The sequence below is a fragment of the Puntigrus tetrazona genome, unplaced genomic scaffold (assembly GCF_018831695.1).
Source record: "Puntigrus tetrazona isolate hp1 unplaced genomic scaffold, ASM1883169v1 S000000173, whole genome shotgun sequence".
NCBI lineage: Eukaryota > Metazoa > Chordata > Actinopteri > Cypriniformes > Cyprinidae > Puntigrus > Puntigrus tetrazona.
The window spans coordinates 635,655-660,999 of record NW_025047844.1 but is presented as its reverse complement, the minus strand read 5'-3'; the positions used below and the strand labels follow the sequence as shown (position 1 = coordinate 660,999).

Here is a 25,345-nt window from a genome sequence, read left to right as displayed (position 1 = left end):
GTTGATGTGACAGCGGTCTCAGACTGGGAAATCTTTTATTCTCCATCAACTGTAACTGTTTCAGACATTTCTATGTGATCTGTGTGTGACCTAGTTTCCGTCTCCTGATGATTGTTTCAGTTGGTTCAGGTGTGTATCGTTTAATCTCTCTTTTATAAGTTGGAGTCTGTTGAGTGTTAGTTTGTCCGGTCTCCTCAACATTATGGGTGCACTGCTGCTTACTGGTTTTTTAGCAATATAGATAGTAAACTGCAATTTTTTTTTAAATGTTCTTATATAGGCCACATAAACATGTTTTAGTAATCACTACTTAAAAAAAAACAAAAACATGTAACTTACAGAAAATAAGTTAAAGTGAATGGGAGTGATGGCAAATTAATCGAGACCGTATTTAAAATGATTTTAAAAAATTGTAGAATCTCCTGTAATGCGCGCCAAAACAAATTGTGTATAAACCATTTCACCCAGAAATTGCTAGTAAAATTTACAAACAGCAGGTGCATTGTAATGGCATTGAATTTAAATGTGAAATGTTGAAATATGGAAATGATAATCACATTTTCTAATAAAAGCAGTAAACTAAAATAAATGTCAAGTCACACTTTAAGCATACGTTTTTTTTAAGTCTAAAATATTTTTTCTTGTAAGTCATACTTGGTCTTTTACACTACAAAAATATGTTCACAGTACATTTAAACTTTTGCATATAGCATTTTTGTTCAAATACATTTAGATTGGATTTTTACACTTTTATCCACTTTTAACCAGACAAGGATTTGTGATGACTGCTCTTTAGGATCTAATTTTCCTAATGTTAGGCAATAAGGCAAACGTGCAGAACCAGGCTGTTGAAGCAATATGGTTTGTAAAGCTTAACTGATCATTTATCACAACTCCCAAGGTTCCTGGTTGTGCAGGATGGAGTTATGGTTAATAGATCTATTTAAATAGAGAGGTTGTGATTTAATTGCTGGGATGGCTGATAGCAGTTCTATCTTAGCAAGGTTGAGTTGAAGGTGATGATCCTTCACACAGTCTGAAATGTTTGTCAGACAGGCTACCATCAGATCATGGAGATTCTCCTGGAGATTACATGTCAAGTGTGAAATATAATGGCCCTAGTATCGAGCCTTGAGGTACTCCATATTACACTTGTGAAAGATATGATACCTCTTCATTTAGTGCTACAAACTGATGGCAGTCAAATAAATATGATTTAAACCATGCTAAGGCACTTCCACTAATGCCAGTATAGACTAGAAATCTATTCTGGTCTGATGTGATACTGAAACTGACGGCTGTATGGTTCCAATTTTATCTCTGATAGTATCGATCTTGGAAGTAAAGTAGTTCATAAAGTCATTACTTCTGTAATCTTGGGGAATGTCAAGACCTTAATTTAGTAACTGAATTAAATAAAAACCAGGGCTTATTTTTTTATTCTTCTAAAAAAAAACCAAAAATTATCAGATCTAACAATCTTTTGATCTCAGATCTTAATGCTTTTCTGTACAATGGGGTACTTTCCCACCAGGCTTTACAGAATACTTCTAGCATTGCGCTCCATTTTCCGTGCTGCTTTCACTTTTCTAGCAGTAACCTTGGGGTTTACTCATTTAAAGTAATATATTCATCGGGTTTTATCCAGGTTTCTGTCAAACAAAGTTTGATCATTGACAACAGTTCATTTATATAAAGTTCAGACGGTCTGTTTAGTCAGTCTGTCTGTTTCCTGACCTGGGCCCTAGTTAGTCAAAGACTATGTGCCATATTTCTAGAGAGAAGAGCGGCACCACCCCAGGAGGGATGAAGAACATCTCTTTTCAACATGTCAGGTCTGCCCCAGAAACTAAAACCTATGTTGTTCTGCGGGCACCACTTAGACATCCAGCCATTGAGACCCAGCAGTCTGCTGTGAATCTCATCACCCCGGTAAGCAGGGAGGGGACCGGATGTTATTTTCAGTGATCTCCGACTGGCAAAGTCAAACATCATTATGAGACTCATTTGCGACGTGGATAACAATCTTACTTAATTTATGTTTATCATTAGCCAGCACTTTTAAATTTGCCAAGATGTCAGACGCTCTGGCTCCTAGTAAGCATTGGACTATGGTGGCTGGTGTCTCTATTTTCACGTTCTGTACAATAGAATCGCTGATTACTAGTGTACTTTCATCAGGTTTCTCAGTGGATGCCGTCACTGATTGGGGAGAACCTGTTTGATGTTCTGATCGGAACGGAAGAGCGCTGTTTTCACCCGTGACCAGTGCACCTCACAGTCACCCAGTTGCTCTGCTGCTTGGACTCTAATACCAGAACTGAGGTGGGGAGCTTAAATTGCTCGAGGCACCGCAGTAGCTCTCTTGCATTGACTTGGTAAACAAGCACTGTCCTGAAGTTTGGCCTCCACTTATATAGGATAAACTCCATCCCTTTTTTGGGTTGTACCAACCGCAGGCAAATCCAACATTTACAGAAACACAAATACCATCTATTTGGCACTCATTATTAACCACTGAATCCAAACCTCTTCACATACTTAAATCGACATGCAATCCTTTAACATTTAACACATTTATTTTCACACATAAACGCCTATTCATGCATTGACAATGGTTTCGCCAGTTTCCGGCACAGTGCGGGAAGCCCATGATGTCATACTCTTTATCAGAGTCATGAAGAGCTTTTATGGAGTATTTTACTACAACTATATTGGCCCAATTGCCTTTTATTACAGTCTGAACTTTGTCTGTTACGCCCCCCTATTCTTTAGGGACTCTTTAATTGTGAAGAAATGTTGTCCGCTCTGTGTTGTACTAAAAAACTAAAGATTTCTAGGACACAGGCTTGCATTTGCAGTTCTTATCAGTAACACATAGAAAGAGATTACAGGTCCTTTGCCATAGTTTCAGCAAGGCTTCTTGTAATATTGATAGCTTCTGGGGAATCGGTTATAGGTGAAATAGCTAAATAATTAAATCTAGCCTAAAGCCTATCTTGCCTTTTGTAGCCAAAATATAGGTCCCTTATCATTGTCCCTTCCACAGTTAACACAAAAGGCTTATTCAGTCACATATTTCAGGTTTATATACATTAAAAAGCTGCTGCACATAGTGCAGACACTTATAAATCTTTGCAAGTGCATTTATTGGTTTGTTTGTTTGTCAGGTATATTCTTGTTATTTATGAGTGAAGGATCTATGAGTGAAGCAGCCTCAAATGCAAATTTGTGTGGAGTTTAAAGACGCTCCCTTACTCCCTACAGGTGAGTGAAACAAAAGTGAAAGCGTAATGTTGATGTTTTTCCATGTAAACAGTTAGTTAACATATCAAAGTATTACATGGGAACCTTTTTCAAAGCTAAGTGGTGGTTCAACATGTAGCTACGTCACAGAAAGGCTTTGGATTTCGTCAATCTGTTAAAAGGTGAGTGCTGATGGTCAGCTGCTTTACATGTGACTTCTGCGTTCATATTTCCTCTAAAGCAGTGATTCTCAAATCCAGCCTTCAAGGCCCACTGTTCTGTGTATTTTATACGTTTCTCTTATCTGACACATCTTTTCTAATGAGCTGAATCAGGTGCGTTAAAAAAGAGAGACATACAAAAAGCCCTTTTTGTTCAAGCATAAGAATGCGGTTTGATTGGTGTTAGGGGTTGTCTGTGATTTATTTGATAACATGTATCTGAGAGAAATGCGTCTCATGATCCTGGTTCTCTTAGGATAATTTCAGCTGGAGATCAGATTCTGTTCATCATGGATCACACACAATCATCCACAGATGAAGACTGTTCTCCAGGATGCAGGTACTTTTAATAAACAGTGTATTGAATCACCTTTAGTGATGGTAAATGGGTGTCTCCATTATGGTTTTGTGTTTTCCTGTTTTTATGTTAAAATTTTTATTTAATAAGCCTTAAAATCACCACAATAAAGAAATAAATCTGTTTTATTATAGTGCTGTTCATCAGAAGAGATCAGAAGCAAAGCCTAGCTGTGTGTCTATGAGGAGTGACAGGTCTATAATTCATCCAATAGACTTTGAGAGTGGAGATACACAGACTGATTACAGGTACATATTCATAATATCATAATATCAAAATCATAATAGCATGTCATTACATATGTCATTATATATTAAAATAGTGTTTAAAATCTGTAAGTGCATGTTTTTTTAAGCTAAAACTGTTGTGCATTTTAGTCTGGGACTAGGCTTATTTTCATCATAAAACAATAAATGTGTTTTGATATAGTTTATTTCAGCAAAAGAGAGCAGAAACAGAGCCCAGCTGTTTGTCTATGAATCTTCCAACAGAGTTTAAGAGTGGAGATAAAGAGACTGATCTCAGGTACATTTTCATATAAATATTATTATAGCATAGTAAACTATGTAAATGAAATTATCCTGAAGTGCTTTTTAAAGTTAAAATGTTTAAATAATATATGAAGATGTACATATGATAAATATGGTAATTCACTTTGTGAAAATACATAGTGAATATATGTATTTTATACAATATCAGAAATACTTATTGTGTCACGAACCGCACCTCTGTGGCTCTCTCCGACCGCCACCGGAGGGAGCTCTCACCCGAGTACTGATCGTCAAGGACTCAGTTTCCCACAACCCCGTGCCTTGGGCTGATTAGCCCTGCCAGGTGTTGCCCATCACCACGCCCTATATAATGGACTGCCACACAGACATTCAATGCGAAGTCTTGTTTGTTTCGGCTGTAATTTTGAGCGTTCATAGGTGTAATGTTTTTATACTGTACAGACTGTATGTGTTATTGTTCTACACCTAAACCTATCTCTTACAGGAAATATATCTTATATTTATTACTAATTAAATCCTGTACGTTTTATGAGCTTGATTCCACATGAGCACCTAAAACATTTGTTTCCACGAATGTGTTTTTTATGGAAAAATATTCCACAGAATTTTTTACTTGTTTGGGAAGATTTTTATTTTATTTATTTATAATTTTTTTACCACCCCTATTCCCCATCCCAAAATATTTTTGCATTGCCAATGTTGCACAACAATTGTATAGAATAGGTGAACGTCTTGGGTTACTTGACTATAACCCTGTTCCCTGAAAAAACGGGAACAAGATGCTGCTTTTGTTCGATTGGTTGTTGAAGCAGGTGTGTCAAACAAGCCAAAGTTTGGCTCCTATAACCTCGGATAGGTGACATTACTTAATTACATGCACCTGGAAGTTATAAATAAACATGTAACGGAAACATCCTCAGGTTAATCTTTGTCTGAAAGAACGTCCGGTCACACATCCAGTGTGGTATTGAGGCGCAGCATCTCGTTCCCGCTTTTTCAGTGAACAGGGTTACAGTCAATTAACCTTAGATGTTCCCTTTCAAAAGCTACTCTCGAACGAGAATACCAACGCCGCCATACTGGAAGTGTCTGGACCCCAAGTGTTGTGTGGTGTGTGTGCACCAACATCAAAGAGGTCTCAGACATGACCTTGGGATGTTGACTCAAGGACATGAGAGCCCAAAGTAGCATGGCCATCCAGATTATAAAATTTAACAAATGTGTGCGGAGAAGACCATCCTGCCCCATCACACACTTGCTGCAAGGGTGCACCTCTAGCTAAAGCTATTGCAGATGCAACCCCCCTGATAATCCTAACCCTAACCCTAACATGCACCCTAATATTTCAGGGCCTGAAATAGAGCCATCATCTCGAGGCAATTTATGTGCCACACGAGAAGGTCTAAGACCGCTCCCCAGCCCGTGAGGGAAGCGTCTGTCGTTAGCATCTTGTGACAACAACACGGACCTAGAGTGGGACCCAAAGTCAGAAACCAAGGTCTGAACCACATAAGGTACGGAGCCCCTGACCCGTAACCCTTATTTGCCTTTGGGGATTGGCCATCGGATGAAATCCCCTGGCTCTGAGCCACAACTGGAATGGTCTCATGTGCAGAAGGCCCAAGGATTTTACTGCATATGCAGCTGCTCTGAGACCTAGAATTCTCTGAAATGAACGAACAGTTATTTTCCAACCTAGCTTGATTTCCTTTAGGGTGTTCAGAATAGATTTGACATGTGCCGGAAACAGTTGTGCCAGCATCTTGACGGAATGCCATACAACCCCTAGATACGTTGTCCTCTGAGTAAGAGTGAAAACGCTTTTCTTGGCATTGAGTCTCAGCCCCAGAGATTTGAGATGAGCTGGGACGACATCCCGATGTTGAAGCGCTAGCTCTTGAGACTGGGTCATCTATGTCATTGTGAATGCGAATGCCCTGGAGTCTCAGAGGAGCCAGAGCTGCATCCATGCATTTCGTATATGTGCGGGGTGACAATGCTAGGTCAAATGGAAGAACCCGATACCGGTAAGCTTCGCCCCCGAAAGTGAACCTCAGGAACTTCCTGTGTTGTGTCAATATTTCTATGTGAAAATATGCGTCCTTCACATCGATTATCACAAACCAGTCCTCTGGATAGATTTGATAACAATCATCTTGATCGTCAACATCTTGAACTTGTATGTTCTGATATAGCGGTTCAACCCGCAAAGATCTACAATTGGACGCAACCTCCTGCTTGTCCTTTGGAACCAAGAAGTATCAACTGTAATAGCCTTACTCTGGCAGGGGAACATGTTCTATGGCCCCTTTGTCCAGCAGAGTCTGCAATGTAGATGGAAAGAAGACACTGGGCAAAAAGAGTCTACTCCACGAACGAGAAAGCTTATCGTGGCGGTCATTGAAAAAGGGTAGTGACCAACGTTGAGGCCCCTCCCCTCGGCTACCCAACAGAAACCTGTGATCTAGCTTCGAGCGCTTAGGGGTCTCTTACTCCTGCGGCCAATCAAGATGTAACCAATCGACTGCACAAGTGACCACCTCATCGCAAGAGGTGCTTTCCGAGGTGGCAAGAAAAGCACACTCCTCCGCCTGTTCAAAAGAAGCGCTGGAGCACACTTGAGAATCCGATGGAAAAGCCGTGTGATCTGGAAAGAGTGCGAGAGAAAGGGGCGAACCCGTCTCATGTGCAGAGGGAGCGCCAAATCGCTGTTTGCTTCTAAAAAAGGTGAGCAGAGAACGGAGCATTTTGATTGACATGCACTCGCAATGCTCACAATCTCCCTCTAGCCCGAGGGCTCCCTCTTCCCCCAAGCTCTCGAAGCAGAAAGCGTGCAGATCACCTTCGGCAAGCTGTAGTTCACAAGGCACTAGGCGCCGTCTATCATCTGCCATAATCATTTGCAACTGCATGCATATATTGTGGCAAGAGGAGCCAACGACAGACACAGTTGGTGTGCAACAATGTTTGAACAAAAATGTTCAAAAAATAAAGTGTCCAGTGGAAAAAGTGTCCAAAAAAAGGGGGAACTGGTGTCCTCGTTGTGCTGCAGGGGAAGTGCAGGTCGGGTAGTGTTCCAGGGGGAAGGGTCCAGGTAAGGGGTGGAGTCCGGTGGCCGCACGCGCTTCCCTCTCTGGTCAGTCGCTGCCCACACAGGAGTGCTACTTTCCTCAACCAGGCTCCAGCAGTCAGAGTGGGTGGGGCAGGGATTCCTCTCCGGGCTACTCCCCTCTCGCACCGGGACAGAGAAACCAGGAATTAGTCGCCAAGCTCAACCAGCCACTGGGTAAATGACAGTAAAAGCAAACGTCACTTACCCTTTCTGGGAGCAAGTCTCTGTCGTTCCTCCGTCCCGGCGTGGGTTATCCCAGGCTTTGCGAGCAAAAGGGGATGACGTCATCAGGTGTTGCCCTACTGTGCCGTTTAAGCTCCGCCCTGCCCGCATTCTCCACCAGTGTGGTCAGAGGAGCCAACGACAGACACAGTGGGTGTGGCGTTAGGCCTCGAAAAGGCTTTTTATTAACAAAAATGTACAAAATAAAGTGTCCAGGGGAAAAAGTGTCCAAAATAAATGGGGGAACTGGTGTCCTTGTCGTGCTGCAGGGGAAGTGCAGTTCGGGTAGTGTTCCAGAAGGAAGGGTCCAGGAAAGGGGCAGAATCCGGCGGCCGGGCAGCCTGGTGAAGGGCGGCGAATAAAGGATGACAATAAAGGGGATATATATATATATATATATATATATATATATATATATATATATATATATATATATATATATATATATACAGTGCCCTCCATAATTATTGGCACCTAGGTTAAGATGTATTAAAAGCCTTAAAATAAATTACATTTTTATTGCAGAAGCATATTGTCACACTGAAAGTTGTAGAAAAATATAACTTGAATATAAAATGAATTTTAAGGGGAAATAAAAATCCCTGACTAACAAATAATTATTTTTCATAAAATAACTTGTTCCACAATTATTGGCACCCCTAACAATTCCTATAAAATAAATGTAATTGAAGTATTTCTGTCATTTCTACAGTAGTTTACAAAGTTGATCAGAATATCTAGGAACATTTAATTAGCAATTTATCACTTCCTGCTTCCCTGGGATATAAATATGACGTGACACAGAGGCCATTTCTCTTATCCTCTCTTCAACATGGGAAAGACAAAGGAACACACCATTCAAGTAAGGCAGATGTGTGTCGACCTTCACAAGTCAGGTAATGGGTACAAGAAAATAGCCACCCGCCTGCAGCTGCCCATATCTACTGTGAGAGGAATCATTAAGAAGTTTAAAAAAACTGGAACAGTAGTAAACAAGCCTGGACGAGGACGCAAGTTTATTTTGCCTCCACGCACAGTGAGGAGGATGGTAAGAGAAATAAAAAATTCTCCAAAGCACACTGATAAAGAACTGCAACAAATGATAGAATCTTGGGGTCACAAAGTCTCCAAAACAACCATCAGACGCTATATACATGCCAACCAGCTCTTTGGGAGGCATGCAAGGAAAAAACCTTTTCTCAGTCACAAGCATAAACGCTACTCAGTTTGCTAAGCGCTACTGGGGCTTCAACTGGGGCCGTGTTCTTTGGTCAGATGAGACCAAGATAGAGCTGTTTGCCAACAAACACTCTAAGTGGGTATGGCGGAACACAAAAGATGAGTATGCAGAAAAGCAGCTCATGCCCACTGTGAAGTATGGGGGAGGATCGGTGATGCTGTGGGGCTGTTTCTCTTCCAGAGGCCCAGGGAACCTTGTTAGGGTGCATGGCATCATGAATGCTTTGAAATACCAGGACATTTTAAAGCAAAATCTGGTGGCCTCTGCCAGAAAGCTGAAGATGGGTCGTCACTGGGTCTTTCAGCAAGATAATGACCCAAAACATGTGGCCGAATCTACACAGAAATGGTTCACCACACACAGAATCAAGCTCCTCCCATGGCCATCTCAGTCCCCCGACCTCAACCCCATTGAAAACCTGTGGAGTGAGCTGAAGAGGAGAGTAGTCAGGTCACTGGATGATTTAGAGACATTGTGCAAAGAGGAATGGTCGAAGATCTCTCTTTCTGTGTTCTCTAATCTTGTGAAACATTATAGGAGAAGATTAGGTGCTGTTTTGTTGGCAAAAGGGGGTTGTACAAAGTATTAAACATCTGGGTGCTAATAATTGTGGCACCCATGATTTGATGTAAAATAATTTTTTTTCTACTGAATAAATGCACTTAAATTAAAGGTTGGAATTTCCTCTTTTTTCCATTGTGGTCCTATGTTATTTAGAACAATTTTTTAGAAGCTAAAGAACACATTTTAACCAGGAGTGCCAATAATTATGGAGGGCACTGTATATGCATATATATGTATATAATGTATATGTTACACAAAGATTAATTTGCATCTGTTTAACATCTTTTGTAATATAGTAATGCAATTTTTCTATGAATCAGATAATGGGTACATCTCAAAAAATGTGAATATCGTGAAAAGCTTAATTTTTTGTGACATTTAAAAAACTGTTTTTTTCATTTTGATGATTAGAGCGTACAGCTTATAAGTAAAAATTAAGTATCTCAAAATATTAGAATGGAGTTTCATTAAATTACCATCCCTAAAATAGAAATTCTGGTTATCTCTTGTTCTCTGATTGCTACAATAATGGAGAAGACTGCTGAGTTGACAATGATCCAGAAGACCATTGACCCCCTCCACAAAGAGGTTAAATCATAGAAAGTAATCACTTAAAGGGCTGGCTGCTCACAGAGTGCTGTATCAAAGCATATGAAATGCAAGGTTTACTGGAACTTGGGTAGAAAAGTGTTCATGCAAACATGGACTGTTACTAAGTCCTCTTTTCAGATTTTGCTCAGCATTTGGAAATCAAGGTCTTGAATCCAGAAGAAGACTGGAGAGACACCGAACCCAAGCTTTTTGAAGTCCATTCTGTTTCTGGTTTCTGAAGTTGGTGATGGTTTGGCCTGCTGTGTTTGTCTATTGTTTCATCAAGTCCAGAGTTAATGCAGCATTCTGTCAGGTGATGTTGGAGCACTTTATACTTCCATTTGCTAAAAAAACTTTTTATGAAGGTTTTTCTTTTCCAGCAGGACCTTAGTACCTACCCACAGTACCAAAAACACTTACAAGTGCTTTGCTGACCATGATATTACTGCGCTTGATTGGTCAGTCAACATGCCTGACCTAAAGCCCATGTGGAATCTATGGGATATTTTCAAGAGATAGATTGATAAACTGTGCATTCAACAACACAGACGAGCTGAAGCTTAGTAGTGTCTCAGCAGAGCCACAGACTAGAGACCTGCGCGGGACAGATTTTTCGCAAGGTTCTGTCCCGCTCCAGCAACAATATAGATTTTTTTTTCCCGCTCCCGCCCGCAATATTCACATTTTGTCCCGCTCCCGCCCGCATGTAAACATTAAAACTGTGCACACATGACGCTTCAGACCTGAAGCTCCAGACTTGTGGCTGCTGTATGCGAGTATTTTGCTGCATTTGTCGCAGCTCGCAAAGGAAAGGTGCTTTCCATACCGTCACATACTATAGAAAAACATTTCCAAATATCGGATTTCCCTTTGTTTGGCTTTGTAGTTCTGTATGTTCCTTTCTTTAATAATGAACTAATATCTGTAGCACTAAGCGCTCCACCTGTGTCATGCTCTTCAGACATTTTGCCTCGGTGTGGGTCTATGGTCTTTGTTCCTCGCAAGAACCACGTGAGAATTTACGTTATTTTGAGTTGTTCTTGTTGCTTTTGTGCAGCAGATAAATAATATTTTATTTCTTTTTAACAATTTAATTTTAAGATATTTCCATTTTGCGGAGTCCATAAATAATTTTATTCTCCATAACCCACACACGAGGACCTTACCGCCCGCACCCGCGTTCACATATCAAATTTCGTCCCGCGCCGCACTGGGTTGCGTCGGGTCCCGCGAGACCCGTGGTACTCCCGCGGGATTGCAGGTCTCTACCACAGACTGATCTCTTTCATTCACTCCTCACTGATTCCTTATGATGCTGGAGTTTGCATTAAAGGAGCCCTAATCAAGTATTACATGCCGAATTTTTAAAAAATTTCTTCTTTGAAAATACTTTTTCTGAATTTTTATTATGATATTTTGAGATACTGGATTTTGAGCTTATGAGCTGTAAGCTCCAATCATTAAAACTAAAAAGTTTTGCATGAAATAAATCTAAAATATATGAAAGTTTCACTTTTTGAAATGTTGCCAAAAAAATATTTTCAAAAAATGTAAATTCAGCATTAGTTCTATAGGAGTGAAGGTCTAATATTTCTGTTAAAGATTATTTGATTATGACACATTATACAATGTGCTCATTTGCCTGTTTAATAATGCAGTATTTTAATTTTCAGGCATGACATCCTCAACAGGTTTAGATCAAATCTGCTGAAGACGTTTGAGCGTCTATATGAGGGAACATTGATGCAGAGAAACCCAACACTCCTAAATGAGATCTACACAGAGCTCTACATCACAGAGAGTGAGAGAGGAGAGATCATTAATGAGCATGAGGTGAGACAGATAGAGACACAATCCAGGAGAACAGCAACAGAGGATACAGCCATCAAATGCAGTGAAATCTTTCGACCTTTACCTGGACAAGATAAAGACATCAGGACTGTGTTGACAAAGGGAGTCGCTGGCATTGGAAAAACAGTCTCTGTGCAAAAGTTCATTCTGGACTGGGCTGAAGGGAAGGAGAATCAAGACATACAGCTCATATTTCCACTTCCTTTCAGAGAAATCAACCTGATGAAGGACAAAACACTCAGTCTTTCAGATCTTCTTCATGTGTTTTTCCCTGAAACTAAAGAAATGGAAATATCCAGTGATCAATATAAAGTGTTGTTCATCTTTGATGGTTTGGACGAGTGTCGTCTGTCTCTGGAATTTCAGAGCATTGTAAAGTTGTGTGATGTAAGTGAATCAGCCTCAGTGGATGTGCTGCTGATGAACCTGATTGTGGGGAATCTGCTTCCCTCTGCTCTCATCTGGATCACCTCCAGACCAGCAGCAGCTGATCTCGTCCCCTCTGAGTGCGTCCATCGAGTGACAGAGGTACGGGGCTTCAATGAGCCACAGAAGGAGGAATACTTCAGGAAGAGAATCAGTGATCAGAGTCTGGCCAACAGGATCATCTCACACCTGAAGTCATCGAGAAGCCTCTACATCATGTGCCACATCCCAGTGTTCTGCTGGATCTCTTCCGCTGTGCTAGAGAAGATGTTGAGTCAAGCAGAGACTGGAGAGATTCCCAAGACTCTCACTCAAATGTACACACACTTCCTGATCCTTCAGACCAACATCAAACATGAGAAGGACTATGAGAAGAAGGTGACAGATGAAGAGATGATCCTCAAGCTGGGGAAAGTGGCTTTTCTGCAGCTTGTGAAAGGAAACCTGATCTTCTACGAGGAAGACTTGAAAGACTGTGGCATTGATGTCACAGAAGCATCAGTGTACTCAGGATTGTGCACTCAGATCTTCAGAGAGGAGTTGGGTTTATATCAGGGAAAAGTCTTCTGCTTTGTTCATCTGAGCATTCAGGAACATCTAGCAGCTCTGTATGTGCACCTCTTTTGGACAAAACACAACAAAAATATGTTTGACCAGAGTTTGTGGTCTAAAGTGAAGGACTGGTTTCAACTCAATTCATCAAAACATGTTTCATTATCTGAGCTACATCAGAAAGCAGTGAAAGAGGCTCTACAGAGTAAAAATGGACATCTGGATCTTTTCCTTCGGTTCCTTCTGGGTTTGTCAGTGGAGTCTCATCAGATTCTTCTACAACAAATTATGAAAAAGACAAGAAGCAGATCTAAAAGCAATAAGAAAACAGTTGAGTACATCAAGGAGATCATCAGAACCATTGACTCTCCAGAGAAATCCATCAATCTGTTCCACTGCCTGAACGAACTGGGTGATCATTCACTAGTGGAGGAAATACAACAGTATCTGAAATCTGGAAGAATAAAGAAATTCAAACTCTCTTCTTCTCAGTGGTCCGCTTTAGTTTTTCTGTTGTTGACCTCAGAAGAAGAACTGAATGAGTTTCGTCTTGATAAATTCTTTAAAGAAGTGGAAAACCCTGAAAATGTGGTTCTTTGGAAGCTGCTGCCTGTGATTAAAGAGTCCAGATCAGTTCAGTAAGTCATAAGTGCTGCAGATTTCCAGGGATTAGTGGTCAGAATTTTGATGTTTTTATATCCGATCAGTGACACCATAAAAGTCAGTGTGTGAGAAAAAGTGACATATGAATAAATTATTTGGGTTAGTGAATAATTATTAAACATTTTTATAACTGTAGTTATCACACCACTACTCTTATTTATACAGCACATTTCTATTATTTATTTTGGTCTCACATGCATACCTGTGGACCTTTCTGTGGCATAGTCCAACAATCCATCAAACATGTTGATTTGTGTTTTAGGTTTGTACTTTATTTTTAGTAATGGATTCCGTTCTAAACTGATATGATCTGAGAGAGTGAAAAATGTGTAATCGTTCTTTGCAGGTTGAGATATTGTGGGATCACAGAAGAAGATTGTGATGCTCTGTCTTCAGCTCTGCGTTCAAATGCCTCACACCTAAAAGAACTGGATCTGACTGGGAATAAAATAGGAGATTTTGGAGTCATACGGCTGTGTGCTGGACTGGAGGATCCTCACTGTAACCTGGAGAAACTGCGGTAAGATAATATTTGACTCACACATTAAACACAGTATAAAGTATATTTAAAATGTGGAGTCTCTTTCTGCTACTGTGTGTTGAGTGTTATGAGCCGGCTTTGTCTCTAGCTTTTTCCATTTCTTGTTTTTTGGCCCCTTTGGTGTGAATACAGCAATCGCACTCTCAGGGATTCTCGGTTCAGTTCCAAACAAACTCTAGTACAGTTTTGTTTAAGGTATGAATATAATCCGACCCAACTATAGTTAACAGCCTCCCATAGTTGAAGCTGCCTTATTAGAAAGTTTTGTGTTTGCTATATTTGCTGGCCAAAATGACACAGGTGAAAGACTGCCATTGCATGCTATTTCTGCCCAGTTTCACGGTGACCTGCTGCCAGTGATTTGTTTGCCTCGGGGCGCAGCCCTCCAAACGTACAGCCTGCAAGGGTAGCTGTCTTTGCTAAGTAATTGCAGATGACAGCCTGTGTATTTGGTGGAAAATAAATATTTAGTTTGACGTGCCCTTGCCTCCAACTATGTTCGTAAAAATTTAGTTGATTGATATGTACTAAGGTACTATGTATTGACCTGTACATGAGCTGCTCCTTAGTCACATGATAATGCAGTACTCATGATCAACATTATAGTCTCTTGTCTTAAACCACTCGCGCAACAAGAGCTCAAGCTAGTAACTCTTTAAAATACATGTATTAGAAGTTGTTGTTTTTTTAATTTGTTTTTAATTTTCTTTAATATTTACACACAGGCAACAATTAATACAAGAATACTTTCTGGTAAACAAATGTGATTGGCTGAGAAGTCTTCTCACTCATGAGATATTCACTTAATATCAAACGGGAATTGTTTTGCTGTTTGTATCACTCTGCTTGGTATACTTTCACAAATGTAGTTTATCTAGGCATCTTTATATTTAGACAAGATGTATTTGTTTTTATTTTTGGACAAATGCATTTGTTTAGACTTTAAATACGAGGTTAGTTAATAAAGAGAATGTCTATTAGAAAATTTGCTTTGACGGTTTCTGATGAACTCACCTAGAGCAGCCTCACCTCAGCCAGATCTACAATTTGCCACTGGGTCTGATGTCTCTATAGTAGTTAAACATGAGATATAATTTGTTTGTGGTAAATAAAAGTCCAACGTCCAGCCTGGAGGGCTGTGGTTGAATTCTAAATGGCCTGCAGCTTGTCTATTAAAATGTATTTTATGTGGCTGAAAATATGCAGTTTTCTAATGTCAGAACAAGGTGACAGAACTAAATTTTAGGCTATATAAATGATGTAAGCTGTTAAACGAGAGTGAAAACTATTTTACAACAAATATGTGCTGCATGAGATTTTGTTACTGGTCTAAAGTGTTTTGCACAGAGAACGTATAGCTGGGAGGACAGTGAATAATTGTCCACCACGGTTTCTTGTGTCTTCTGTGTTAAGGAGGTAACTTCTGCAGTCTTCTGTCATGCTGTTGCTTTTCCAATGCAGACTTTCTTACCAAAATGGCAAACTATAACTACCAATTTTACTGGACAAGCATCAACCAAAAAAATATCTTTCAAATCAGCTAGCTCTCAAGTTATCCTACAAGTTTACCTTCATATTAACTCATTCTATCTGAGCTAAGAGAGTGAAGGGTGTGTCATTGTTCTCTACAGGTTGTATGATTGTGGCGTCACAGAAGAAGGTTGTGCTGCTCTGGCTTTAGCTCTAAGATCAAACCCCTCACACCTGAGACACCTGAGTCTGTCTGGGAATAAACTAGGAAATTCACTTTATCTGCTCTCTGAAGTACTACAAAATCCCGACTGTAAACTGGAAATACTGTGGTAAGATTATTAAGTGGAAAACAAATCACCCAAAATGTCAGAAATTGTAATAAGTTATTTGTTTCCATTATGTGTGTGCGGACTTATGTGTTCATATTAAAAGCATAAATAACATCTCACATTGTAGGTCAAGGTTCCTCAAATCTTACCATCGAGGTCCAATGCACAGCAGAGATTAGTCAACCCTGATAAAACTCAACCACCTGTGATTTTCTTATGATCCTGAACACATTGATTAGCATGTCCAGGTGTGTTTGATTAGGGCTGAGGACACACCACAAGATAATCGGGCTGTTTGAGCCGATATCTCCCCTTCGGACAATCCTAGGTAATATCCCGATTATCCTGGCGGTTCTAAAGATTAAATTCAGATTATCGATCGGAAATCCTGATACGTGAGTGGAGCCCTGAGATCAAATGCGCAGAAGATCTGGAGCTTATCACTAGAAATGAAACAATATCCAGTCAGAAACGAACTGACAGAAGATCCATCTATCTATTTTCCTCCTATATCTGGGGGTGGGATGCGGTGGCAGCAGTTTAAGCAGGGACGCCCAGACTTCTTCCTCCAGCTCTTCCGGGGTAACACCAAGGCGCTCTCATAGACATAGTCCCTCCAGCGTGTCCTAGGTCTTCCCCGGAGCCTCCTCCCAGTGGGACGTGCCTGGAACGTGTCCGGGAGGCATCTGGAATAGATGCCCGAGCCACCTCAGCTGGCTTCTCTGGATGTGGAGGAGCAGTGGGTCTACTCCGAGCTCCTCTCAAGTGACTGAGCTCCTCACCCTATTTCTAAGGGAGCGCCCAGCCACTCTACAGAGGAAACTCCTTCCAGCCGCTTCTATCCGGCGTCTCATCCTTTCTGTCATGACCCAAAGCTCATGACCTTAGGAATGTACATCGTCCGGTAAATTGAGAGCCTCGCTTTGCACCTAAGCTCCTTCCTCACCACAACAGACCGGTACATCGACCGCAGTAGCTGCACAGATCTGTCTGTCTCTCGTCGGAATTCCCCATCAACCTGAACAGACACACAGCTTACAGAAGAACATAATAACAAATGCAGTCATGGCACAGCAAAAAATGATTGGTCTTGTCACATGGAGGCACACCACACACTATAGGAGCAAAGTGGTGAAATCTAAAAAAAAATGTTTTAGTCCTAATGTTTGTGGTGTCTCACATTTTGAAAATCTTTATAAGTTTGAAAAAAAACCTTTTTAGTGTGTACCCAGCCTAGGCTTAGAACTACACTCTGCAGGAAAGTGGATTTCGTGATTTGAGGATCCCTGGTGTGGGTGATAGAGGAGAAACACATGCACGCACACACACACTTTGTGTTTTATGGGGACATTCCATAGGCGTATTGTGTTTTTTTTTTTACTGTACAGACTGTATGTATTATTGTCCTAAATCAACCCCTACACCTAAACCTACCCCTTACAGGAAACTACTGGTATTCTGTATGTTTTATGAGCTCCCCACATAGTCAAAATGTACTGGTATTTCTATACTAGTGGGGAAATTTGGTCCCAAAAATGTGATAAATACACATTAATACAGATCAAACAGTATGAATGAATGTAATTAATCATTTTATTAAACAGTTTTTTTATGGATGTCTACACAAAACTTAAATACTGGCAATGCAATGTAAAAAAATAATTTTTTTTCTTGAATGGGACTTTAGATGGTGTGTGATCATGTGTTTGTTTGTTTGTTTGGTTTAATTTTTTTTTTAATCATCCATCAAACCATGGTTTGTAATTGCTCTTTACTAATATATTCACAGCTAAACTGATCTGATCTGAGAACGTGAAGGGTGTCGTAATGTTCTCTACAGGTTGAGGGATTGTGGCGTCACAGATGAAGGTTGTGCTGCTCTAGCAACAGCTCTGGGATCAAACCCCTCACACCTGAGACAACTCAATCTGTCTGAGAATGAAATAGGAGATTTAGGTGTGAAACTTCTCTGTGCTGGACTGGAGGATCCTCACTGTAAACTGGAGAAACTGAGGTAAGGTTTTTTTTTTTCTTTCTGATAGTCTCATTTCTTTGTCCTCCTTAGGATGGATAAAAGTAAATGTAAATTCTAAATAATGGGGAAATTTAACTTCTAAGACTAAATATTCAGGAAACACAGAAAATCTAGTTAATTTTATTTTTCACATCACATGAGCTACTGCTCCTGTTTTTGGCTCAAGAAAAGAAAAAAAGGTCTGGAGATTTCGTGTAAAAGTTAATTGTTTTATCATACAGATTTAACCTGAATGTTCAGATACTAATGTGATTTAGTAATTTAGTAATCAGTTTGGCAAGCTGGCAAACACAAATATACTTGGTGTATTTTGTAATTAATAATTGTTTGTAGTTACTTAGTTAGAGCATCTTAGTTATGTCAGTTAGTGCAACCAGTTTGGCTACAGGGTGAGTGTATGGTCTATGTTAACCTCTTCTTATAACACCAGGGTTGGAAATGAGTCCAAGGAGTGAATTCCGAGGGAAGGAAAACATTTTACTTCAAACTGGTTAGGTTTATTTGGAAATCAAAGTAATTTCTGTTTTTTTATCTATTCAAAAGTCTACAAAAGCATCCAAAAAAATAAATGTATCCCAATCCCTACTCCTACACCTAACCCTACCCAAAATTTATTCTGAAAATTGATGGGAAATGATAGCTGATTTACAAGTGTGTATAATCATAAGATGAGAACATAAGAACCCTTATCATAATCCTAAAACAGATATTTTCTGAAAAATTATCACTCCGATCTGATTGGTTGATTGGATTGGTTGTTCCAGGATCAACAAGAGCACTGATCCATGAACATCTTGTACTTGGTGAAATCACGTTTACCCAACCGGGCCGTGGGCTTGGTTAGTTTGGTGGTTCCAGCTTGAAAACTGTTTTTCTAATTGCAAACTTTGTCTCAGAAGAATCTTAAAATAGAAGCTTAAATAGCAGATCAGTAAGTTTGTCAATGAGATGTAATGAAGAACAAGTGGCTCCTTTGAAGCCAATGTCTTTCTGTAGGTGTTTATTTAGAGAAGCAAGTGATTGTTTCTCTAGACAAATCTGTCGTTATATCACCATGAAACAATCTCGCATTCATCTCTGAGCGTCTGTTCAGTACTGAATCACATTGCAGTTCAAATCTCATTCTATCAGCAGCGTTTTGTGGCAATGCTTGTCATTATATCTCTTCCCCTGCTTTAATAGTCAATAACAAACTACAGACCCTCGAACTACTATAAAAATTCTGTCATTGTTCTCTACAGGTTGCATGACTGTGGCGTCACAGATGAAGGTTGTTCTGCTCTGACTTCAGCTCTGAGATCAAACCCCTCACATCTGGAAGAACTGAGTCTGTCTGGGAATAAACTAGGAGAATCAGTGAAGTTACTCTCTGATCTGGAGAATGATCCACATTATAAACTGAAGAGATTATACTATTGTGAGTGTATCTTTATTTAAACATTTTAATGTCCGAAGATTAGTAACAGGCCTCATATGTGGGTAATTGGAGAGTATAAAATAACTCACCTCCACTTCAGTTCCCATACCTTAAACCTTTTAATTCTGTGATTATCTATAAATATATTAATATTTTCTTCTCTTCCAGTGTCTCTTTGTGCAAATGATAAAGACAGAGTTGTTGATCATTCACTGTTGTTAATCTATGATCAGTTATTGATTCATATCTCTGTAATATGAATATGCTTTGTTTTTTTTTCCTGAACTGGATCTGCTGGTGTGATCTGACAGCAGTCTCACTCGTATGTGACTGTCTGTGTGTTTTATTGTAGGACTCTCAGTATCCAGACATCGGTCCATAGTTTCCTCGGGATCAGCTGATGGTAAATAAGAGACAAACAAGCGACAGAGACTGAAGACAGAGACACACAGCATCACACCGTCAAGTGTACTAACGTTTTTGAATCCATTCGGCCGATGTCCGGGTCTGGGGATAGCAATTTTAGCACAGCTCAGCATAGATCATTGAATACGATTAGACCAGAAGCAACTTGTTTAAAAATGACAGAAGAGATATTTTTACTACTTAAACTCTTCAGTAGTTACATCATGTACTAAGACAGACAGAAAATTAAAAGTTGCAGTTTTCGAAGCTGATATAAATAGGAACTGTACTCACATTCCGGCGTAATAATCAAGGAACTTTGCTTTTGAAAGATGTTCAAAACAATCAAAAAAAAAAATTACAACATTTATCAAATATTTCCAAATCATCCTCCATTGGATCTTACTGAGATGAGGACCAGTCCCCATTTGTGATTTTAAAAGGGACGTAACAAAAACAATTTCACAAAGGAAAAAAAGAAGTAGAGTACAATCATTTAACTATTAACAAATCTAACTACAACAAAATTTCAGGAATCAGTGATGTAAAGTTAAATTAGTAATATAGTGCAGCGGTGCTGGGTTTACAAAAGATACCAAAGAAAATCCAATCCAATAGCAGCTCTCTTAGTGGCCATTCATCTCGCTTCTTTTAAAACCTAAAGGTAGCCAACAACAGGCATCCTCAGAGAAACGACCAGAGAACAGTCACTCAGGAGGAAAACCACATGAGACACAAGTCACACATTTACAAAACGCTTTGTAGATGTAATTAGAAAAAGTCAAGACACTGAAGTAAGTTGCTCTTTTTGTCTCTTTTGAGGAAGATTCAATCACTTGTGTTCTACCCACTCAAATCTTGACATTCTGGTCACTTTTATTTACGTTCATTTAAGAGAATATAGTAAAATATATACAAAAATTAGGCTGCAACAGAACAAAGATATAAATAAAATATTGGCCTACTTGAAAACCGCTTAATACTAAATATATTGTATAAAGAAAATGTACAAATAAACTAAATAGTCTGTGTATAAATTCAGGAAAACAACACATGCTTTATCTGTTATATGCTTTAACTGTGGTAACAGCTTCCTTCTAATCATATATTCTCTTGAACATATATATGTTTTATACTTCGTTTCAACTGATTGATCGGTTGATTCAGTTATTAGTTATAGTCTGTTATGCCCTGTTCAACAGGCTCTAAATAATTCTTTATAATCTATATATTTTAAAATCATTGAGTATTTTTTTTCAGGATTCTTTGATAAATAGAAAGATCCAAACATCAGAATTTGTTTGAAATAAAAAGCCACTTGAAAGCTTGGAGTCATTATAATTTTTTGAAGGCAAGAAATGACAGAAATTACTACTTTTATTTAGCAAGGATGCTTTAAATAGATCTAAAGTGGTGGTAAAGACATATAGAAAGTTACAAAATATTTCTAATTCACATAAATGCTGTTCCTCTGAACTTTATTTTCAACAGTGAAAGCTAAAAAAGGCGGCAAAATCAGCATTAGAATGATTTGTGAAGGACACGAGTAATGATGATAAAAGTTTTAGCTTTGATAACAAGAATAAATTGCACTGTTCAAATACAAAACCGTATTGTAAAAGTGTATTTTGTGATGTACTTTGGATCAAATAAATGCAGGCTTGGTGAGCAGAAGCGACGTCTTTCAATAATATAAAAATCTACTAGCTTTGGACAGGAAGTGAGAATAAAATACAGTAAATATGAGTTTGTGGCGTGTTTACATTTCAGTAATTGTAAGAGTCAAAGTCAGGTGGCACCATCTTTCCAGAATTCCAGCTAATCTGTGACTTTCAATGGATTTGGAGACACAAAGGTTGACTGTTTGAACGAATCTGAAAAGCACACTTGTTGGTGTTGTATGCTCTTCTGATGTTAATAAAACGGTACATACTACAATAATGGGACAGTTCCAGGGACAGTTCTACAGTGAGTGGATATCCAGGGCTTAACCCAGAGACATGTATCAGAATACACAGGATACACCTCACATGAAATAGGATATGCTTAAAAGATAAAGCATGATTATTTCTAATTTGCACTTACAAATTGCATAAATCGTATTATGAAGTAAAAAACATTGCTGCGCGACGAGATGCTCAACATGGCTTTGTCTGGAACTGCTTTTGTGAAACAGGGCAAAAGGAAAATATTTAAATTTAAGCTATTTTAAATCAATGCTATCTAAAAATACAATTTCTTAATTTGTGCTTGCGGAGATGAACAAAGACTTTACAGGTTTCAAACAACATGATGGTGTTTTTTTTTCTTATATCAAGATTTTTAATAAAAGTATTAAATATAAAGTGGTCTGACACATAATGGCACGCCCACTTAAAAGCTCACTTGTCTATTAAGGAAAGTAATATAGCATCTTACATCATGGAGATGGATGCCTCTTCATGTCAGGATGACCTTGTGACAAAGAAAGGTAGTAACATTTCCATTGTGGTTTGGAGATGACCTGTGGAAAAGCATCGTCTTCAGCCTTACTTGAGCCTCACAGCCCATTATGTTTAAGCAAAATGGAAATCGCAAGAGTTAATAAAAGAGATGCAATGGAAAAAAATGGCTCCTGTAAAGCAAGTATCCTTCTGTGGGTCTGTTTCTCAGGCAGATGCATCCTTACATCACTTTTATAACAGCGCCATCGAGCATCAGCAGCAGCAGTTTTTGATGATGCTTGTCGTTATATCTTTCTTCTGAGTTAATGACAAACTACAGACACTTCAACTACTATTCACATTCTGTCATTGTTCTCAAGGTAAGATGAAGCTTTTTCTGCTCTCGCAACAGCTCTGAGAGCAAACCTTTCACACCTAAGAACTGAGTCTGTCTGGGAATAAACTAGGAGATTCAGGAGTGAAGCTACTCCTTACTGATCTGAAGGACGATCCACATTATGAAAGGAAGAGATTATACTAATGTGAATTGCTCTGTTTCTTTTACTTCTTTTTCAGATTGAATCGCATTTTTGAGGGCCTAAACATGCTCCAAGTCTCACGAACCTTTGCACACGCATCAGAACTGGCGAAAATTTGGTTGAAAATCCGATACGAGTTTCAAAGGTGTGTGTGTGTGGCTCAATGGATCGATTTCAATGGAATGCAAGAAAATCGATAGACTCATGTAACACACCATTAGCTAGAAAATAATCTCTTGGTACAAAATCCAAAACCCAAAAGGAAGTACGTTATTTAAGCATACGTCTGTATATGATTCGATCATCTTCAAATTTGGTGACGTTCTTCACAAGGCCTTCGTGAAGATCTTGGGTTTTTTCCCACAATTAGTTCAGGTGCTATGAAAAAGTTCCTGCAGTACGAAAGGGCCTATGTTTGATTAGGATCCTGCTCTGAACACATGTACGTGCCAAGATTCAGTGATAACGCCACCTATTGTCAACAAGTGGCATGTTTAACGCTGTGATACATTTTTTTGGTTCCCGGCCAATATTCAGTTATAATCACACCACCACCCGCTGGGAACAGTAAAAGACTTGTTTTACACTAACTTTAAACATGCAATATCCTATCTGCCTCAAACGTCACGCGTTGAAGACTTGTACATGCCAGTATTCCATTGTAATCATAGCACCACCTGTTGGGAGCAGGACTATTGGGACGTATAAATGACTTTGACATATTCTTCCTGTATTAACAACTTTAAACATGTATTGCCCGCCGCTTGCTGTTTCCCTATAGCCACAAGGTGTTGGTGAGCCCTGTGTCTGTGTTTTATTTTAAGACTTATTAGTATTAAGATGTCAGATCAGTTGATCCTGTCACACAATCAACAGAGACTGAAGACAACGGAACATAAAATTGAGTGCAGAATCATTTTCGATTCACTTGATAATTGTCTACAATGTAGATCACGGGTGTCGAATATACACCCTACACAGACGTCCAATCAGACACCTTGATTTGAACTAATAAAAATAATAAATTATTTGGATTATTATATCTGGATATTGGTAGGGACGTGTTACAGCATCTCTACTGAGTTCTCTACACCTTTGAAAATCTTAAACTGTAGTTCTCTCCTAAAATATGAAGAAGCCGTACAACAGATGAACGAAGTTACTCCAGGTTTCTCAAAAACATTATTGATGTCATTATAATATAAGTCAGACGTCAAGTGAGTTCACCCTTCGGAGGAAGATTCATTCACTCATTTGGTACCCACACAGAGACCTCGTTTTCTAAGTGACTTCCAATGCAAGTCATTACATTGTAATGCAGTCGCGTTGCGTCTGTCATTGACCGTATGACTGTCGCTATCAATCAAAATGTGTGTTTTGCTTAAACGTGTTTTGTTAAATTGTACAAACGACCTCACGCAGGCGTCTTGGCTGGAGGACATGCTGCAAAGTAAGTCATTTCAATCATTTAGTCTATTCAGTGTATTAGCAGAAAACAAGTGTCTTTCCAGCAGATGAGCGTCCTCTGAGTCTGAGTCGCTGGTGTCTGTGTTTTAGTGTATTAGACAAACACACGCTGACCTCTAGTGATCGAGAGGAGTCAGCGACTCACGTGATGCTTTGTAGAGCTTCATCTGATTCATTTTATTGAATCTCTTTGGTCCAGTTCGATAAAAATGAGACCCGATTCGTTGTGTTCGTTGTCAGCGTTTAACACACACACGTTTTTTTTTTCGCCATTTGATGACGGCTGCTCATCTGACTTTATTTCTCAATAACACTTTAAAACATTTTGATACTCCTACTGTGATGCTTTCAGACCGGGGCTAGTTGTCACACAGGTATGTGACTTTGAGTAAAGTTATAGTTACTCAATGCAGAACTTGTCACTAAAAATATTAGAGTCTGCTTTACAAGAAAATTCTATTTCATTGTTTTTTTTAATAAAATTCATGTTCAATGCATTGTCTGCAGTTTGTTTGTAAGTATTTGTGAAAGTTTGAAACTGCTTCCTAGTCAATTTTACTCAAATTGTTGCTTGTTTACTTTAGCAGTAGAGACTTTTGTGTTTTGTTTTTGCTTTTTTTGGTTTAAATTTAATTCTGTACTTCAAAGTACATTTTTTATTTGTCATTTTATATAATTTACTTGTTTCAGTTAGGTCGTCTGCTTTCATTTAGTCTTATTTTACCCTAATGTGACAACATGCCCCTATTATATGTACATATAATATAGATGTAATGTAAATGAGGTGTATTTTACCAGCTAGATAACAATGGAAATATGTATGTATGTATGTAGTTGTGACAACATGCCCCGCTTTTCCCTACCAGGGTTGCCAGGTCTCAAATTTCAATCTCAATCCTGGCATATAAAATGCCAATTTCCATCTCAAAGCTGAATAAATAAGTTTTCCACTAATGTTTGTTAGTATAGGACAATATTTGGCTGAGACACAACTATTATAATCTGGAATCTGATGGTGCAGAAACATCTAAATAATGAGAAAATTGCATTTAAAGATGTCCAAATGAAGTTCTTAGACATGCATATCATCAATCAAAAATTGAGTTGCAGCAGGCAATGTACAGAATATCCTCACAGACATAGTATTTCTTAATATAC

At 39.0% G+C, this 25,345-nt stretch overlaps 1 protein-coding gene across 6 annotated transcripts; it reads left to right on the top strand.

The window, feature by feature from the left end:
* Positions 1 to 21,504, top strand: LOC122333020 (NACHT, LRR and PYD domains-containing protein 3-like). 6 transcript variants are annotated; one of them, XM_043230512.1, is made up of 12 exons: positions 1 to 129; positions 2,182 to 2,325; positions 3,171 to 3,267; positions 3,724 to 3,807; positions 3,960 to 4,073; positions 4,255 to 4,350; positions 11,740 to 13,533; positions 13,905 to 14,078; positions 15,731 to 15,901; positions 17,742 to 17,915; positions 19,178 to 19,353; positions 19,706 to 21,504. In XM_043230512.1, coding segments are annotated over exons 4-12 (2,751 nt in total). In that variant the 5' UTR covers positions 1 to 129; positions 2,182 to 2,325; positions 3,171 to 3,267; positions 3,724 to 3,757; the 3' UTR covers positions 19,708 to 21,504. The 6 variants fall into 6 exon arrangements, with proteins under 6 accessions (XP_043086447.1, XP_043086446.1, XP_043086450.1 ...); XM_043230511.1 differs by lacking the exons at positions 1 to 129; positions 2,182 to 2,325; positions 3,171 to 3,267 and adding an exon at positions 3,282 to 3,428; XM_043230515.1 differs by lacking the exons at positions 1 to 129; positions 2,182 to 2,325; positions 3,171 to 3,267; positions 19,178 to 19,353; positions 19,706 to 21,504 and adding an exon at positions 3,282 to 3,428 and having other exon boundaries at positions 17,691 to 17,809.
* Positions 21,505 to 25,345: the final 3,841 nt, after the last annotated feature.